The sequence below is a fragment of the Malaclemys terrapin genome, chromosome 8 (assembly GCF_027887155.1).
Source record: "Malaclemys terrapin pileata isolate rMalTer1 chromosome 8, rMalTer1.hap1, whole genome shotgun sequence".
NCBI lineage: Eukaryota > Metazoa > Chordata > Testudines > Emydidae > Malaclemys > Malaclemys terrapin.
In genome coordinates this window covers 15,300,955-15,321,234 of record NC_071512.1, presented here as the reverse complement: position 1 = coordinate 15,321,234, position 20,280 = coordinate 15,300,955, and the positions used below count along the sequence as shown (strand labels likewise).

Below are 20,280 nucleotides of genomic sequence, written 5' to 3'. Positions count from 1 at the left end.
TGGTTTAAAGATTATGGACCGGATTCTCCCCTGCCTAGGATCCTGTGTCGTCATTTACAGCTCGAGCAAAACACCAGCGACAGATTCTATCCCCTGCATGCTCCTCTGGCAGTGGATAGAAGCTGCAACTGGCAAAGGAGAATTTCTCCCATCACACACACAGTGTAGGGCCACTGTACTGTGCTGTCCCCCTCATAAGCCCCAACGTAGGGGAAGTGCCAGGGGTGGGACTGGCAGAAGGTGAGCCTGTAGTGACCTGAGCATTGCTTTGCAGCTCAGAGTGCAGCCCCAGGGCCATTTCAGTCCCCAGAGTAGCCCAGAATCTGGAGGGCACTAAGGAAGCGTAAAAGCTCCCCTCCCCTGGGGTTGCATCCTGAACCCCTGAGTTGGTAGCATTTGACACTCACTGTGCACAGGCTTAGGTAAGTACAGGAGCACCAGGGAGTGGAGAATCAGGCCCACATCCCTGGAACGTAAACCGCTGTGTTCTGCCCAGCTAACGTCACCTCTCTGAACACTGCACACAGCCAGAGAGTAGCTCCAGTACAGTCCAAGAGGCACGGACTGATCTTAGGGACTGCCCATCCCCAAGCTTATCCCTACTCCATTCAGGGTACAGGCAGGTACTGACTGGTGGGCTGGTTTGTGGTAGCTCAGCAAAGCAGCGCTTTCCCCCCAGAAGTTGCCATCTTGTGTTCCAGTATCCAGGCTTTCATAAGTCTCTAGCCTGTGTAAATCAATGCAGTGAAGTCTGCCTGAGTCTGCAGACTGACAGAAACAAGAGAGCTGAATGTTGTGGGCTGCCCCCATTCGTCTCAAGGGACTGGAGAAGCTGAAGTCTAGTGATGACCATTTAAAATGTCACTGTTGTAAACGCTTTCACTGCTGGTTGATAGCTGGCCTGTAACTGATTGAAGCAACAAGGGAGGTAATTTAGAGCATCGGTGGCGGAAATCTTGCTCAGTCTTCTTGTTTTTTTACTCCCCTCTGCTGTTTGGGGAGCCAGGATGGAAGTTTAGGCTAAGAGGAATCGTTGTGTGAAGAGGGAAGTAGAGGAAACCAGGCAGGATGAGTGTGAGGAGGACCCTTCCAGAAATGTGTGGTGGGTCTGGGCCCACTTCAGCCCCACATCCAGGACCAGGACAGGAAGGTCATACAGAGGGAGTGAGAGAAAGGGATAGGAATCCCCCAGGATGTCATGGAAGGCTTGGCTTATTTGCCAGACCTCCCAACGATTTGCTCCCTTCCTCCCTCAGATTTCATGCCACACTCAAAACCCCACATTTGCAGTTACCCCGCCAAGGACTGTGGTCCCTTCGCAGCCAGGCACTGCTAGGGTTACCATATTTTGTGCCTCCAAAAGGAGGACACTCCACGGGGCCCTGGCCCCGCCCTCAGCCCCGCCCCCTCCCCCGCCCCAACTCCGCCCCCTCCCCAAAGTCTCCGCCCCCTCCCCTGCTTCCCGCGAACATTTAATTCGCGGGAAGCCTGGGCAGGTAAGGAGGGTGTGGGGGGAGGAGGTGCGGCCCAGGCTGGCCCCCCCGGCGGCGCCAGCCTGGGTCGGCTCGGGCCCTGGGGTGCCGGCCCTGGCCCCCGGCCGACCACCCCCGGCCCGCCCAGCACTGCCGGCCGGCCCCCGGCGGCCCAGCGCACCCCCCCGGCGGCCCGGCTCCCGGCCCGACCCCCCGGCTCCCGGCCCCGCGGCCCAACGCACCCCCCCCCCGGCGGCCCGGCTCCCGGCCCGACCCCCCGGCTCCCGGCCCCGGCGGCCCAGCGCACCCCCCCGGCGGCCCGACCCCGCGGCCCAGCGCACCCCCCCGGCGGCCCGACCCCGCGGCCCAGCGCACCCCCCCGGCGGCCCGGCTCCCGGCCCGACCCCCCGGCTCCCGGCCCCGCGGCCCAACGCACCCCCCCGGCTCCCGGCCCGGCGGCCCAGCGCACCCCCCCGGCGGCCCGGCTCGACCCCCCGGCCCCGCGCACCCCCTCGGCGGCCCGACCCCGCGGCTCCGGCCCGGCTCCCGGCCCGGCTCCCGGCCCGGCACTGCGCCCCTGGACCCCGGCCCGGCACCGCGCGCCCGGCACCGCGACCCCGGCACCGCGACCCCGGCCCAGCCCTCCCTCCCGATTTTCCCGGACATGCCCGGCTTTTGGGGATTTCCCCCCGGACGGGGATTTGAGCCCCCAAAAGCCGGACATGTCCGGGAAAATCCGGACGTATGGTAACCCTAGGCACTGCTGCCCTTTAAAGGGTAATGGGTATCATTTTGAGGAACATGTGACTCTAGCTCCCCCTGCTGGGAATGAATAATGATACCCAGCCGTTATATAATGGCATTTTCCAGTGATGTACAAACATTAACTAACATGCTGTCTCTGCAGCAGCCCCCAACACAAGGTGCACTTGGATTTTGCCTTAGATTTTTTTTATCATTAATGAACTAATAGCAAATGAATGTTCCTCAGTATGGTACAGAACACGTGCTCTATTTCCCCCCCTTAAACAAACAACATGCTCTTTGTGCCTAAACTGCATCAGTGCCAAAGGCATGCTAGTGCAATCTTAATTTGGAGATTTCTTCATTAACACAAATCACTGGAAACATCAGTAACTGTCATGATGCAGTTTTACTTTGATTCATATGTAAATCAGAAGGCAAGGGAATGTAGGTCCCAGGATGGCAGTATGCAGAGCAGGAAGGAGAGGAGAAGAGCAAGTAATGGGCAGGACAGGGAGGAGGTTCTTACTCATGTTATGTTTGTACCGTACCGTATCTAAACGCACTTGGTAAAGAAATAGTTCAATAACAGTGATTAGCATTTGACTAAAAAGTACTTGCTCCTCCCTCAATGCCTTTGTGAGTCAGGGATTACCCCATTTGACCGATGGGGAAACAAAGGCAGACAGGTTAAGGTCACCATTTTCAAAAGGGTCCACTCTTTCCGGGTTCCCACCTGCAGCTCCCACTGAATCCAGCTAGAGATGTGGGGGATCCAGCAACTCTCCAAATCTGGCCTTGTGTGTTTCAAGGTCAGCGTGTTTTTTTAAAAAAAGGAGACACCCTAAAGGGAGACACTTTAAAAAATGTTTAGCCTAAATGCCTTGTGAAATGATACCAGAGCTGAGACTCTATTGCTTCTAGTTCATCACTAGCCTGAAGCTAAAATCTTCCTTAAGAGGTTCTTTTTCAAGGCAAGCTCTCGAGATTTACAGAGAACCATCCTGGTTTTGAGAGGGATGTTCAGCATCCCACAAAAGGTCATTAGGGACCTGACACTGGGAGCATATCATTGTGTTGCTATCACACAGCTTGTCTTGGAGGCCAAAGTCTAGTCTAACTCTGGGTAGTTACTATTGGGTGGAGCTCTCTATCTTCTGGGTTTGTTTATTTTATTTTTTCATAATAGCACCTCTCAGTGTCCTATCTGAGCACTGACTTTCTGAGCTACTGGGATTCTTTGGAAAAGGCTGAAATATCTATGTTGGGGGGGGGGGGGGGCAACAAACTAAGCAACATAGGCCAAATGTTACTTCTTTCTGACCTTGAGTACAATTCAACTAAAACATAATCTAGTTTTAACTCACCTGATGTGGGTGTTGCACTATAGATCTTGTAGAATTTGGGTAAATCAGATCAATGTGAGTACGTTTATAAAATGTTACGCTAGATTCTGATTTATATTTACAGTGAGGATATCAATATGTAATTAATTGTATCATCAGATACTAGGGGATAGCCAGCTACCCACCTTCCCTTATTGTGTAGTATGTGCTGCATTATGATGCATTTATTAAAGCATCAAGGACCAAATCTCGCAGTCATTCATTCAGGTGAAACTCCTATTGAGTTCATTGGGGCTTTTGCCTAAATAGGGGTTGTTAAATTTGACCCCAGAGTAATTTGAAATAATGGAGAGCTATAAAATCCATCTGCTTGTAACTTCAAAGGGCAAGATTCAGTCCCCAAATAGAAGAATTAAACTGATATAACCTTGATCATTGCCAAGAAATGTGCCTTTCTGATTGGTTGGGAATGAAATACTATGTCTCCTTTACAGTCACAACTGTAGCAAATGAAAAAGAAATGCAGAACAATAGAGCCATTGGTTTGAATTCAAGTTATAGTTCACTAGAATTCATTTCCATAGAATTACAATGGATTCATTCTTATTACCTCTGAGTATTGTTTGCACTTGTGGAAGTCAAATGGTATTGGGAACACTAACGAGTGCCTGGGTAATTATGTTTTTAAAAAAATTGTTTACTAAGAAGGTGGGCATGAACTGAGTCACCATATAAACTTGTTAATGGTCAGCCACACCCATCTATTTTATAGATTGCAAACTCTTCCCTGTTTGTTTTGCAAGGTGCTTAACACACCCTTGAACATGGTCCAAATGAATTATAATAACGACACACAGGCTTTGTCTTCACTGCAAAAATAAAGCATTTTTTTTTTTACTTTGAACTAGCTCAGACAATGTAAAATCCTAGTGGAGACAAGGCACAGGTAGCATTTACCTAGATGTAGATAGTCAAGATCAACTCTATAGCCTCCACTTGGGGTGCTTTGTCTCCACTTGGATTTTACATCAAGACAGCTATGTTGATGTAAAAAACCACACACACCCTTTTCCTTTTTTTTGCACTGAAGATATAGCCACAGTTTGTTGTTCCAAGAAACACTTACTGCAAGTATGCTTTTTATCTGCAGAACATGAAAGGACACTTTCTCAAAAACAGTACAATAGATTCGAATATAAAATATGAACATGGATTGAGCATATCCAATATTTTATCACATAGCCTCAGAATGATAAAGGGCTGAGTCACTCAAGTGATAGTTTTCCTGGATGTAGCCACTGAATATTTTTACTAGGTAAAGTGCCTTTACTTTGCAACATAGCTGCAATATCTCAGGCTTTGCCGTGTGCCCATTTAGGCTGAAGGAACAGAACGAGGTGTATACTATCAGGTGGTCTACAAGTGAATGTTAAGAAATTCATATAGGGTTATGCTGTATTAATTGCATGGGTTTTTCTTCTAGAGCGACGAGGGTTTGATTTGCGTTTGCACTATACCAAGGTTAGTATCTATCATATTGATCATGTTGACATCATCAGCTACAGAACCAATTGGCTGTATTTTATTTTATTTTTACTCTACCAATGCCAAATACAGAAATCATGAGGTGCTTGGTCATTAACATTTGCTTACCCGCTTGATTAGCTCAATACATGAGCAGGGCCCATCCAGAACAATCCATTATCTTCGGAGATAAACAGGGCCAAAGCTATCCCTGGAATCAAGAGTTCCACTTGGGATGACTGTGGCCACTCCATGTAGTATTTTTAATGAGGACAAAAGGCGGTGGGGAGGAGAGCAAGATGCCTTTTCCAGTCGCACTGGTAGTGCAGTACCGTTTGTGGAATGTTTCAACAAAGCCGGTTATGCAGACAGAAAGAGGAAGTATTGGGTTTAATTTAAGGCTGAAATCAAAAACATTCCAAAAGTTACTGACTTGCAAAGAATTTCAGAGCGTGCAAGTAGTGTGGCACTTCAGAAACTTGACCACCTACCTAATGGGGATTTAACAAGCAGAGCAAACATAATTATATTATCAGCTTTGTCCTCCTATGGTTGAACTGTATGCTGGTTTTTAAATAGCTTCCATTTTTAAAGAGAAAATTATTGTGGTTCAGTAAGCTGGTCACAGGAGTCAAACCTGGATTCTGTTCCCAACTCTACCCCTTAACTATCTCTGCTCTTAGGCAAGTCAGCTGACCTCACTGTGCTTGTTACGCTGGGCCAGCTCCTCAGCTGGTATGACTCCACATCACTCCAAAATCAGTGGACCTAAGCCAATTTACACCTGCTGAATATCTTCCCCTCCATTTATAATATAGGATAATATCTACCTACCGTAGCAAAGAGCCTTGATAACTGCTGAGGAAAAAGTACTACATAAATACAAATCATCAAAGGGACTTAACAGAGGCGACTAATTGGTCCTTTAGGTTCACCATAAACTTTGAAACTAAGGGTATGTCTTCACTACCGGCTGGATCGGTGGGCAGCCAGTGGGGATCAATTTATCGCATCTAGTCGATAAATCGATCCCCGAGTGCTCTCCCGTCGACTCCTGTACTCCGGCTCGGCGAGAGGCGCAGGCGGAGTCAACGGGGGAGTGGCAGCAGTCGACTCACCGTAGTGAAGACACCGTGGTAAGTAGATCTAAGTATGTCGACTTCAGCTACGTTATTCACGTAGCTGAAGTTGCTTAACTTAGATCGATCCTCCTCTCTCCCCACCACAGTGTAGACCAGGCCTAAGTCAAAATGCATGATCGTATACACAGAACCAGACACATTAAGAAATTTTATTTAGGTTAGTTTTACTTTTAACCAACTTTAGTACACTCATTGGAAATATCACATGGCACTAAACACAAAATTCACATGCTCTTTGGAATTATGTTGAACTGTGTGTACATCCAGACAGAAAGAAGAGGCAAGAGGAACACACTGTTCAGATACACATTGTTTTAGTAGAGGTCATGCAGGCATTTTGTTATGAAATACCTAACATCATTAAACCTTGGTTTTATAACTGTTTATTGTAATTGGGTCAAACACAATACTTAACATTTATAGGACAAGCAACACAAAAATAGTCACCTAAACTTGTATTTCCAGTTGGCTATCCATATATAAAAATCTATATTCTGAGGAAAATTTCCCTGTTAGTTTTTCACTGAATGTCCCACTATCATACATTTTAAAAGTCTGTTAGATTCTTTTAAAGGTGCATTTGTTAAATTACCGTCACACTTAAAAGTTCACAGTATTATCAAAATAGCTGGTTGGTACTATTTGTTTTGTGGTCAGAAAGTTCTAAAAAAATGTTGAAGTCAACAATGGTAATCTAGCATTTAAATTGAGGTAGACAGGTTAGTGTTTCGATTGGCTAGGGTTGCTTTTTCTCATTGCATAAATGGTTTTGTATTCTACACATAGTAAAATACATTAGACAACAATTAGAATAGTTGCTAGTTAGCATTTCTAGCAGAGAAGTTTGTTTTTAAAAAGTTAGAGTACTAAATAATCTTTTAAAAAACAAACAGATTTTCCTTGTCATTATCTATTTGTTACCAAATTAATTGGAAACGTCATACAGAATTATCCATCTTCCTTATTATTTAACTTATTATTTAAACCTGTAAGATAAAAAGCCATTTTAAAGTACAGTAGGTTAGATCTATCTTAAAATCAAGGTGTAAATAAAATATGCAACAATCCCTTACCCTATTCCTATTTTCCACCTCAAAGAATTACAAACTCACTGGAGGAATGCGTAGATTAAGAAGATTGTATGTTAAGCATTGTAACCTGTCCACACAGTATTTTTTTGAAAAATATTACAGCCATTAGGCACAGAGTTAGGGAGTCTTTGTGGATTAAATTAACACACCAGTACATATGTAGGTACAGTATTTGTAAGAGAATCTTGTTTTCTGTGGGCCTGATCCAGCTTTGTTGAAATCAATGGAAAGACTGCCATTGACTTCAATGAGTTTTGAAATCAGACCCTATATAGTTGGCCGTTAAACAGCTTGGGGAGGAGGGTTGGGTGGGTGGGTGGGTGGGGAGAAACAGACTGCTTCTGTGAAAGACAACCAGGGCTTAGATCCTCAAAGGTATTTAGGCACCTAACTCTCATTGATCACTATGGGAGTTAGGAGCCTAATATCCATGCGGATCTGGGCCCAAGAAAACTTCTATACATTATTTGCATTACTTTGATTTCAAGAAGACAGAGACTAGTGACTGAAGAACAGCTCAGAAACTGGTCTGTGTTTCACTGTGGCCTCTTCCTCTTGCTCTTCCTCCACTGCTTCAACAAGAGAAGAATAAGAGGGGAAAGTCCCCCTAGTCTTAGGCTTCTTCCTTGAGCCTGCAGATGCATTAAGGAGCTTATTTAAGGAAGAAGTCTTCTTCAAACCCCTGCTTAGATCATAGAAGGGCATGTCATCAGATAAGACTCCAAGGAAGGTGCTGGTGGAGCTCAAGATGGAAGCAGCAATTTTGGGATTTTTCTTGATTGGAAAGGCATGTCCAACACTGTTGTGAAGATCAGGATCACCCAGCAGATGCCTGACTGCATAAGAGGACCCTTCCTTTAAATAGTGGTGTGGCTTTTTCCCACTGTAGTCTCTCAGATTAACCTTGACATTATATGTCTTGACCAAAGTGGTAATGACATCTTCTCGGCCATGTATTGCAGCGATGTGGAGGGGAGTGTAACCTCCGTAGGACTTGGCATTCACATCAATTTCAGTGCCACCTTTCTTGGCCACTTCAATGATCTTCCCCACCATGTCACAGTTCCCACTCTTAGCTGCCCAGTGCAGAGCTGTGAACCCGGACATGAAGTCCCTTTTCCCTGCCAGACTGGCATCGCTCAGCAAGAGGCCATGAAGCCGCTGCGACCACTGGCCAGCGGTGGCTTTCACCAGCCATTCGTGCTCCAGAGATTCCAGGGGAACAGCAGCAGTGCAGCCGGTTTCTTCGCTCACCTTCTGAGTCTTTGACACCCTTCGCAGGTGGGGCGACCTGGCACCCGCCTCGTCCACCTGCCGCCTCTTCATGTGCGGGGATCTGGGGGAGGCCGGCTCGGGGACGTCCAGCAGGGTCCCCACTTGCAGCCTGGCTCTGTCCTCAAGCTGTTCCTGCTGCCTTGGCAGCTCCTCAATCCCTCTAGCCGGCTGCGGGCAGCGCACTGGCAACATGCAGGGCTTCTGGGGGGCCTCTCTCCTGGGGAGCCCAGGCATCCCCGGGGGGGGCTCAGGCGTCTCGCCGTCCTGGCTCTGGAACAGCCCCCTCAGCTCGGACACAGGCTTCGGGGACCGGCTCTCACAGTCCTCGGCTGCCGGCGGGGCAGGGGGTGGCCCCTGTCCGCCTGCCCCGCTCTGCCCAGCGCCCTTCGGAGGCGCCTCGGGGGGCTGCGCTCCCGCGCCCGGCTCCCCCGCAGCCTGGGCTCGGAGCTTCTTCCGCAGCACCACGAACTTGGCCCCGTCCAGCTCCTTCACCACGGCCACGCTGTTCACCAGCGCCTTGAAGCGCTCGCGGCGGGCGGCTCGCTCCCCGGGCTCGCCGGCCTCCAGCAGCGGCTTGAAGCGGTCCCGCAGCTCCGCGCTCCGCACCTGCCCGCCGTGCTCCCGCAGGAAGCCCAGCAGGGCCGCCCGGCTCGGCTCCGGCTCCGGCGCGGCCATGCCCTGCACCTGGGAGCGCTGCCTCCGCGGGCGCGACTCTGCTCGGCAGCCGCTCCCCGCTGGGGCGGCGGAGGGACCGCGAGCGGAGGTGTCTGGGATTTGTAGGCGAGACGCACCTGGGTGTGACCCCTGCGGCGCCCCCTGTGCCTGCCCCGGGGAGCGCTGGCTGCGGCCCGCGGGGGGCGGGTCCTGCCAGCTGTTCACGCCGCGGAGCAGAGGCCACGAGTCGCAGGGCTTGGCGCGGTCCCCAGCCTCCAGGGCTGCGCTTGGCAGCGGAAGGGTTTGGCCGCAGCATGAGCAGCTCGCATCGCACCGTGTGGGTGGCACCCTGCGGCCGGGGCTTGTGCAGCCTGCGCGGGGACTCCGCGGGGAGCCCCTACCCCCGGATCTGCTCGATATATGGTTAAATGCGCCCATCACCGTCGTCTCTGAGCACCCCCTAACTGAGGCCAATAAGCCGCCTGTGCCGAGGATCAACAGCTTGACAGACATCAGCGAATTCAGCCTGGTGACTCCCTTCCCACCCCCTGCACTGTCAGGAAAATACTATCACTATCTCATAGGTAGGGAAATCGAGGCACGGAGGAATAGGGTAGGTAGCGAACACTGGCAGCTCCCATTGACTCCTCCAGGATCAAACCGAGTGACTCACCTAAAGTCCCACAGTTGGGACCAGTCCTGCAAGTGGCTCCACAAGGGCAGAGCCCTGTGCTGGCACCAGCATAGGAGCTGGGCCTGGATTCTAACTCTCTGTTCTGGGTTGCTTGTCATTGAAAAGAAATTAATCCTTTTGGGGCTGACTCTTTACCTGCAGGGCCTGACCCCCCCAAAGGGGAAATGTATCTTATTTTGGAAATTCTGAGCAATCGGTTCAGCTGTCTGAGTTACCCAAGTGGAGGGGAGGGAGGGGAAGGAGGGCACAGCAGAGAACCACTTTTCAGTATTTTTTTAAAATGCCTCATTCCCCAGGGGAATGCAGCTACCTAAGGAATACAATCCCACCCATTGTTTTGCCAGTGCCTGTGCCAACTAAACTACATAACGGTTGAGATAAAATGTAGGGATTTAAGGGCTTGGTCCTGAGAGATGCTGAGCAGCTCCAATTGCCACTGTCTAACCTATGTAAACACAACTCCAATTTCATTCACTCCATTAACTTTGGAAGGTAATTGCACAAAGTTGTGTCTCATAGAACATTAGTTCCAGCCATGTGGAGATTGCTTGGACTGAGTTAAAGGTTTCATTAATTTGCTTCTGCCCCAACTTTCTAAAATAATGATTTTTGTCTCAGTTGTTATCACACTGATGACACCGTTTTAGATATAATTACTTTGCTCCATAAATTCAGATCTTTATATTTCTGAAGAAGCTTCCATTGATATTTGAACAGCTGAGCCATTGGGATTCTTGTGAGTTATAGACTCTCTTCTCTGCAAACAAGATAAGAAAAAACATATGAATTAAACTATATTATATAGCTAAACAATCTCTGTAACCCACTTACATTAGTATTTCAGAAGGAAGCTTTATAAATACGTTGCCACATCTGTTATTTCTAATTGCATTTTTTTAATCTCTAAAATTATTAATTTTTTGTAAGTGGTTCAGAAAACTTCAAGCAACTTTCCCCTGACATCACTGGGTGCAGGATTGAGCCCAAAGGCCTTTTTGGAAGAAAGGAGTAAATGACATCCATCCTCAAGGCTTATTTTCTTTTGATCACTCTGTTCCCAACCAGCTCATGAAACTGATTCTTGAATAACCCACCAGTTTGACTGGAAAACAACAAAGGAGACTGAACATAAAATAAGCGGAGTCAGTATGTTGGGAAGGCAGAGAGATAAAAGTAACTGTTTGTGCAAGAATGAATGGGAAAGGGAAAATAAATTTGTTTAACTTACAGTGTCTTAAACTTGGAAACAGTGTAGTATAAGCCATTTCTAAACCTTGCATATTATTACCATTCATGGTGCAGCCTTCCTCATGGTCTTCATCTTTCTGTGCTCCCCATTCTTCTACTCATCTGGCAGTGTCTTCCTTTCTCTTCCTCCACCCTTATTACTGTTGGTGCAAGAGCCTTCTTCTGCAAGTCCCACTGGCTGCATGGAATATCCTTTTTGTATCTCTTCTCCTTATCTCTCCATCTCTTCAAATCTCATCTTAAAACATATTTTATCCCTTGACAACAGCTGGCACTGAGACAGTTCCTCAAAGTGTCTGTGCTGTACTGTACTCATGTTCTCTCACTTAATTCTGTGTTATCTTATCAGAGATCCCTCTGTAATGTTCCTACATTGATTACTTCAAGAAGCCTAACACTGCCTCCCCATGCCTGTCCTACCGTTTGCACAGTAACCACATATTTTGCTGGTGTTGTCTCTTGTGTATGGTATTTTACTAATGCCACCCCTGCATTAGCCATGCCTTTTTGTTTGTAGCAGCCCCACGATGCTGGCTGGCTTACCGCAGAGAGCTAATAATAAATAAGCATCCAAAACTAATTGCTATGACTTGCTTTAGAGGTTGGTTATTAGAATCTAGTACAGACATATGAAAGCCTCAGAATTCATTCTGCATTCTTTGTGTTGCAAACCTTTCCTCTTACCTTGTGCCTATCCGTCACTTCTTATGTTCTGTCTCACAGAGAATGAACAAGAGGAATATGCTAAGGGAGAAGAACTAAGGACGATAGGGTTTTTGGAACCACTTGCCTTATTTTACAACATTTGTGGAGAATTTGGTGGCATTCCAAGGAGACACTGTTGGCACTGGTTAAAGTCAAGCAGGGTGAATCTGTGCTCAGGCTGCCTCTACACAGAGAGCTCTGAAAAATCACTGCCATTCTCTCTGGAAATCAATGCAGTTCACGGGTGCTGACTACTGCGTGAGCGCGCCTGTAGGCTGGCCTGCTGTCTGGATAGCACCTGTGAAAGTTGGATCTCAAAAGCCATAGATACCTAGAAATCCACATGGATGCTGTTGGATCTTTGCCCATTGTCTCTGCATTGTTCCCCACACCCAGCAAGTTGTTGTCCCCTGACCACCAGAACCCCATCTGCAGTAGCTTATGAAGGTTTACTACTCAGCTTAGGGGGGCAAACGCTCCACATATGACCAGCACTGTAGTGTCATCCCAGCCCATCCTCTCTCCACACAGAGACCTGTCATCTTGTGGGATGGAGAAAATGTGCTACAGAGGCAATACTCCTCCTTTCCATGTTCCTCAGCTGGGCTCAGTGTCTCCTTCACCCACAGAAGTGGAGGGGAGCATAGGGCTTTATGATGACAATAAAAGCACTGGAAAAGTGTGCGGAAATGTGATGGATGTGAATTGGTTTCCTCACTTTAACTACTCTGTCCTATAAACTCTTCCCACAAGTTACTCTCTTCTGCACTGTGACTAAGAGCTTGTCTACACGTACAGTCCCGCCGTAGTGCTTAATGAAGAAGCTACCTATGCCAACAGGAGAGCGTCTCCTGTCAGAGTATGTGGCTGTGTCGATAGGAGAAGCTCTTCTGTCTACACTGGAGGTCAGGTTGGTCTTACTACGTTGCTTGGGGAGGGGGGATTTTCCACACCCCGAGCGATGTATTATACCAACATAAGTCAGTAGTGTAGATCAAGCCTCAGTTACACATACTTGTTCTTCTCCCTCCCCCCCTCCCCGTTATCATTATGTTAATGGGTGAGTTTCCCTTCACAGCCTCTCATTTATTGAGTGTCTGTTAGAAGGTTGGTACTTATGCCTTGCGCCAATTAAAACAAAATACAATATACCTGACTAACTAAGCTGTACCATTTCAGACCCATGCTCATTTATTTGTATGTTGTGTCCAGCCTTTGTCTGGTTGTGTGTTTAGAGTCTTTAGCCTTTAAACTCTTCAGGGCAGGAGTTGCCTCATTTCTGTATTTGTACATGCCCCAAGCACAGTAGGGCCCCCAGTCCAGTTGGGGGCCTTTGGGTACTACTATAATATAAATATTTAATAATAATAATTCTGGCGTGGTGGAAAATTGTGTAGTCATGTGTGGAATCCTCACTACACTATTTTTGGGTTCATGCTGCTACTTCCAGTTTTAATTGGATTTAAACAAAATAATGCCCATTTGAGGCTCGCTGGGTGATCCTGGGTTAGTCACTGCACAGCTCTGTGCCTCCGTTTCCCCATTTATAAAAGGGAGATGATAATACTGATCTCTTTTCCAAAGCACTCTGAGGCCTATGGATGAAAAGCTCTATATAAGAGCTGGGCATTATGAATTAGTATTGTAGAATGGCAAACGCTTGGCTTGGTCTTGTTCATTGATACGTGGTTCAGACCTGGTGAAGGTTATCGATTTATAGACAAGTCCCCTGGGCTTTTCTATCTGTATGGTGTTTAGTTTATTTCTCCATAACCGATTAAGAAGTAGATTGAGTTACAGAAATGATGCTGACTAATGATGTCTTTGAATACCACCATAAATATAAGAGTACTTGTGGCACCTTAGAGACTAACAAATTTATTAGAGCATAAGCTTTCATGGACTACAGCCCACTTCTTCGGATGCATATCGTGGGCTGTAGTCCACGAAAGCTTATGCTCTAATAAATTTGTTAGTCTCTAAGGTGCCACAAGTACTCCTGTTCTTTTTGCGGATACAGACTAACACGGCTGCTACTCTGAAACCATAAATATATTCAGGCAAAATCTTTTTAATACAGAGAATAATCAGGCGTGAACCGTATTGGTGTTGTGGTACCTAACTCCTTTGAAAATTCCAGCCTTAAGGGGAAATTTTGCATCCCTCTTTTTCCTTTTGCCAAAAACCTAAAAAGTGAGTATTTTTGGATTGGTTATTTATGGAACACTGCAGGCTGCCTCTCAGATGATTTCTAGCCAACTGTCTTGGTGTTTCCAGTTTACCAGCTAGGACAAAAGAAAAGTACAGAAAACGGAAAAAAATCTTTTAATTTTCTGCTACTTATATTTTAAACCAAAGTTTACAGCTTGCTAACTCTATATCGCAAACATTAGGGAATTGTCCCCCTTTTAACATGTTTGACCGGGAGGTGTTGTGGGTGTTTGTGAAACATCACAGCCCTAGGGACCCATCAGTATTGCCATGTTAGCAAACACACCTAACAGTGGACATTTTGCCATTATCCTCAGTAGAAGGAGGATAGTATTGCATGGTTGCAACAATTCAAATGATGCAACACTGGAAAATGAAGTGGGAGATCCAGCATCCACATCCAGGCTCTTCAATCACAGTACTATCTATTGAATCTTCAGGGTTCAGGTGGAAGCCTTACCAGTCCAGTGCTTCCCTCCTGCTCCTTGGCACAGGAACTCTAAAGCTGTTTAACAAAGAAGCCATGTGACTTTGCTCTGAACTGTAAGAAAGGCGAGGCATCATATTGCAATACAGGGGAGAAGAGGAAGGAAAAATGCAAGGATGAATGGGCAGGGAAGATTCCAATCTTCTTCCAGCATAAGGAGTGTTGGACAGGAGAATCCTGCTTTAGAGAAGATTGCGGATTTCCCTTTGGTCTGTATGGCACTGGACACAGATTACATTTGTACCTTCAATGGGGAAAGGTAGATTTTTCTCCTATATGAAATCCAACAAGAATGACCGAAGCCACAATTTTCCGTTTCCTCGTTGATATTTCCCTATGAAACAAAGGGTGAGTTATGTGAAGGCAAAGAGCTCTTCCTTTGTTCCAGAGAGAAACGCAGTAACTTTCAATGAATACACAATCAAAAGTCTGAGAAGGAGGCAAAACATCTAGAGATAAAAGGCATTATCTGATGGAGGAGTAAGCCTCCACTGCAACTCAAGGGCCAATTCAAAAGAACATTACTAAATAGACAACAGCAGACAGCGTTTACATGATATTTTCCATGTAACCAAAAGTTTATATTTATTCAAATTATTGCCTGTTGTTCCACACAGATTAATCTCCTGATTCTGCCCCCTGCTCCTCTTCCCACAGTAAATAGCCCTTAGTCATGAGTGCGACTCCTTGAAATTGTTGGGATTACTCACAGCATCAGCTTCAGTGAGGATGGGAGATCATGGCCCTTTCTGATTAGGAGTCAGGGGATTGGGTTCTGTTCCCAGCTATGCTGGTTACACGCTTTCAGACCTTGGGCAATTCACTGGGACTGCTCCAGGGAGTAAAGTACAACTCAGGGTGTGTGAGGAGGGAAGAATGGACCTGATTTTCAGAGGAGCTGAGCACCTGGAGCCCCCATTGACTTTAAATGGAGCTATGAGTGCTCAGCACCTCTAAACAATCAGGCCTTATAACCGCAAAGTATTATGACTATTACTAATGCTATTCAAAGCCACTCAGCTCCTCAGTGGTCTTGAAGCTAAAGCACCGACTGTGGAGCCACTCCTGTTCAAGCCATATTGCAGTAAAACAAAGGCGGAAGGAACCATTTAAGGTCCACAGAATGTTTACTTGTTTGGCCTGTGTTGAATAATGTGGAAGAAATCAAATCCAGTCCCCATCTCTGCCTCTGCAGATGATACAGGAAGATCAAAGGTTTTATCCAGCCCTGAAAAATATGTAACCATGTAAAAAAGGGCTGCATGTGGCTTTGGCATGGCATAAATGTGAAGCTAGGAAATCAGGGGCAGGACAGTCACTTGCTCAGTGCGTCTGCACAGGGGAGTAAAAGGCCGTACAGTGCCTCCTTTTCTCTCCTGCATGGGCTACCTGCATCCTAGGTCACAATGTGTGGGGCCGGGGGAGAAAACTGCCCTGGTGGGGTTGCTGCTACTCCTTTGTTTCTGTGGGTGGAGTCCTGTTCCTCTTACTCCCAATGCCTCTGCCAGCACATCTGATTGGGGCAAAGAGGAAAGCTGCACCAAGGAAAGGGCTGGTGCAGATTCCTTCCCCCTCTCCCAGGGCAAGGAAGGAACAAGGGACCCAAATGTGAATCTTTGGCTCACTAGTGGCTCCCTGTTTTGCTCATGGGGCAGCCGAGCTTACTCAGGGCTTGTGGCAAATCCACAATCTAGCCCTAAGTAAGCATAACATTCAGTAGGCAGAAATACTCCACCAGAGTTAAAGATCCTGGAAGGAACGCCCACCCAACTCAATAATAATATAAATTTAATTCCCGAGTGCTTAAGAACAATCTGCAGAATGATAGGTGTCTTGAAGCCTAATGGGTCTGAATCTGCTGTCTGTTACACCAGTTCTACACCAACATAAAGCCACGGAAATTAACAGAGTTGCACTGCTGTAAAGCTTGTGTACAGGAACAGAGAATCAGGCTCCTTCTCCTTAGGAACAATGTGTCCTCTGAAATAATAAGGTGTTAAAAATAAAATCCTCATGCTATCTGTCTCGCTAGGCATTTATCCCGTGCTGATCATGGGGCAAAGCACGTATCAACGACACCCCTTTTGGTGCAGCCAAAGAAAATGGGAAGAGGAATCAACCTCAGAAAGGGAAAATGTTTCAACAATCAGGCACCATCTTCACTACAAATACAATCAGGTCACAGGACCCAGCTACAACAGGGTGGTCCCTTGACCAGTTACCATGTCTCTGGATTTTTCCCTTTCCTTCCTCTCCTTTTCTCTCCATCTTTACTTTCTTCGGGCCTGATCCAAAGCCCACTGAAGTCAATAGAGGCTTTCCACTGGCTTTAATGGGCCTGGATTATGCTCGTTTTACCAGGGGGGAATAATCTTAATTGATTTACTAAGTGCATCCCTATTCAGTAAAGCACTTATGTATGTGCTTAACTTTAAGCACAGACATTGGCTTCAGTGGGAATTAAGCATATACTTAAAGTTAAGCAAGTACTTTAAGGGCTTTGGTAAATTGGGGCCTTAAAGATCACCTGCAAAGAAAAGAAAACAAAAGTTTGTGGTTTTTTTCATTAATTTATTTTGCTTCTTTGTGATGTAATAAAGAAGGTCTGCAAGGTTTTCTTTGCCTTTTTAAGAAATCTGCCTTTTGTGCACATTAGAAGTATCAGGTCCTGACTTCCCTGTTTTTGCTGGAGGATTCCTTGGAGGACTGGAGAACTTATGGGAACGAGACACCAGAAGATAGCGGAGACGACAACCTGAGCATCTGTGAGAGGAGGGGACTTTTAGTGGGATTTTTGCTGGTTTGTGCTAACATCTATTTAACTCAAACTCCTGACAAACAAATGGGAGGGAAAAGCTTTGTTGGTGAAGGACTCAGTAAGCTATGCCATTGGTCGAGGTCTGAGAAAGTTCCCATTCCATTTCTCAAAGCCTCTAGCAACACAGGGAAGACAAGACTTTGTATCCTTGTTAGTTCTAAGGTACTAAAATGATAGAACAGAACTTTTTTTTTTGGAGGGGGGACAGGCAGGGGAGAGAAATCAGACTAAGCAGGACTATATATGCAGCATAAAAAAAAAAGCAAAAAAGAGCATTGGCACCTTTTTTTTCAGTTTACATTTAAAAATACAAATGAAGGCTCTGGTTTTGTATGTAAGCAATTTTGGACTTAATCCAATACCCACTGACGTCAGTGGAATAACTCCCATTGACTACATTGGATCAGGCCCACAGTTCGTCCCATTAAAGTGAATGGGACTACTGACAGGCATAAAGTTATGAACCTGGTTGAGGGTATTCAGGATCAGGCCATAAATCTGTTTGATAAAGCCCATATTCAGGAAAGAACCCGTAAAAATGACATCTTGACAGCCTTGCTGTCAGAGTGCAGATTAACAGAGCAGGAAACCACTTGGAAGTGAATGTACAAAGGGGAGATGGGCTCAGGAAAGACAAAGCAATATATCTGCCAAAGAGCATTGGGCTTATCATCCTTCTTTGATGTAATCCACAGTGCAGCTCACTTAGATGATACCTAATTAGAAAATACCTCCAAATTGCTGCAGGGAAAATACATCCTACCACTTTCATCATAGGACCTGGTTTCTGTAATAGAGACTAGAATGCTTATTTCTGATGACCCTTGCCCCAGTCACTCCAGTTATCTCAGCTACCTCTGATTTTCATATCCTGCGGTTTTATTTCTCCAGATTAAGCACAGTCACATGCTTCTCTGATCTCCTGCAAAATGATTCAGGAACAATGGGAAGAATAAAGGACATGATTTTATACACCTACTGTACCACAGCAAACCAGCTCATTACTGTATAATGTAACACTACCTCATTATTATTATTTATATTGTGGTAGTACCCAGAGGCCCCAGTCAGGGATCAGATAACACATGTAAAACACACATAACACAAAGATGGTCGCTCTCCAAAGAGCATACAATCTAAGTATAAGATGAGAGGTAACAGGTGCATACAACAAATAGACTGGTGGAGTACAAGCTAACCGTGAGATAGACAGCGATGGAACTAACAATGGTCTCAGTTTTAATTTGCTCATTGGTTGAGTGCTCAGCTCTTCGAAAGTTTCACTAGTGGTGATACTTACATACTTAACTGTGGGAGGTGGAGAGGTTTGTGAGGTTTAATTCAATAATGTTCATAAAGCATTTTAGATCCTCTTATGGAAAACGCTAGGGAAGCTATTATTGTTTTAGCTTCTTTTAAAAGACACTGCTGATACCAGTGTGCTTTTGTGGGTACATAATTATTTATTCTCAAACACCCAAAAGCATGCTAGGCACGCCACAGAAACAGGTAACAAAATACATGAAATAGAATGTTTAAAAAAATTAGGCATCTGCTACAAATGGTGAGGGGGAGAACTGTCCGATTCCTGCCTCCTTTGTGGCAGAAAGTGGAAGGTGGGAAGTAAATGAGGAATGAAAAATTTCAGCCTCAATGGTTAAAGTTTGGCAAAGTTATAAGCAACTGAAAACAGGGTCTTATAATGGGATGTGCTGGGCAACCTCAATACAGGTCGTGCTACTGTAACCCACACACCTCCTGGGTGTGGTGTTCTGTCCCATCTAGTGGCATCAAGACCACTTAAAGAGAGAGATTAATGAGTTTGCTCTACAGCCTTAGCTAACAGGCAGTGGGCTTTTAGCTCATTTGGTAGAGGCTCATGCACTAATCTCCAGAGGCCCCAGGTATGATCCTGATGACCGGGGTCTGTTGGTGTTACAAGTGATGGCTCATCCAGGGTTTTAAGTGGGAAGTCTCTGAAGCTCAGGATGTGCTCCCTCAGCTAGGGGAAGTATGTAACCCACACACCTACTGGGTGTGGTGTTCTGTCCCATCTAGTGGCACTGAGACCACTTAGAGAGAGAGAGAGTTAAATGAGTCTACTCTACAGCCTTAGCTAAGAGCCAGTTGGCTTTTGGCTCCTGCACTAAGCCCCAGAGGTCCCCGGTTTGATCCCAGGGCTGACAGCTGGGGTCTGTCGGTGTTACACTACCAGTCCTGCTGATAATATAATTACAACGTATTATTTGTGACGCTTTAGCCCTGCACAAGTCACCACTATCCATGCTCCAAACAATTTACAATCTATCAAGACAAGATGCAATGGGAGAACCCAGCAGAAAGCCTTACTCTAGAGCAGGGGTCGGCAACGTTTGGCACGCGGCTCGCCAGGGTAAGCACCCTAGCGGGCCGGGCCAGTTTATTTACCTGCTGACATGGCAGGTTCGGCCGATCGCGCCCCCCACTGGCCGTGGTTCGCCGTCCTGGGCCAATGGGGGTGGCGAGAAGCCGCGGCCAGCACATTCCTCGCCCGCGCCGCTCTCTGCCGCCCCTATTGGCCTGGGGCAGCGAACCGCGGCGAGTGGGGGCCGCAATTGGCCGAACCTGTTGAGTCAGCAGGTAAATAACTGGCATGGCCCGGCCCGCTAGGGTGCTTACCCTGGCGAGCCGCATGCCAAACGTTGCCAACCCCTGCTCTAGAGCACTTCCCCTCTCTGTGATGTGACTGGACTCCTTCACCTCCTGGCGGGCCTGGTTACTCACCTGTTTGCTTCACTGTTACAGCTAAAGTGCCAGAACCTCCTTCGCGCCTCCAGCGGCCCGTGGCAGGAGCACGTTCTCTCCTGGCATGCCCGGGTGGAGCCAACCC

General features: G+C 46.7%; 1 protein-coding gene across 1 annotated transcript; it reads right to left on the bottom strand.

Annotated features, from left to right (window-relative positions):
• Positions 1 to 7,626: 7,626 nt before the first annotated feature.
• Positions 7,627 to 9,843, bottom strand: SOWAHA (sosondowah ankyrin repeat domain family member A). The gene has a single exon (XM_054037410.1). The coding sequence runs from the start codon at positions 9,759 to 9,761 to the stop codon at positions 7,818 to 7,820; it is 1,944 nt and encodes a 647-aa protein (XP_053893385.1). The 5' UTR covers positions 9,762 to 9,843; the 3' UTR covers positions 7,627 to 7,817.
• Between the last annotated feature and the right edge of the window lie 10,437 nt (positions 9,844 to 20,280).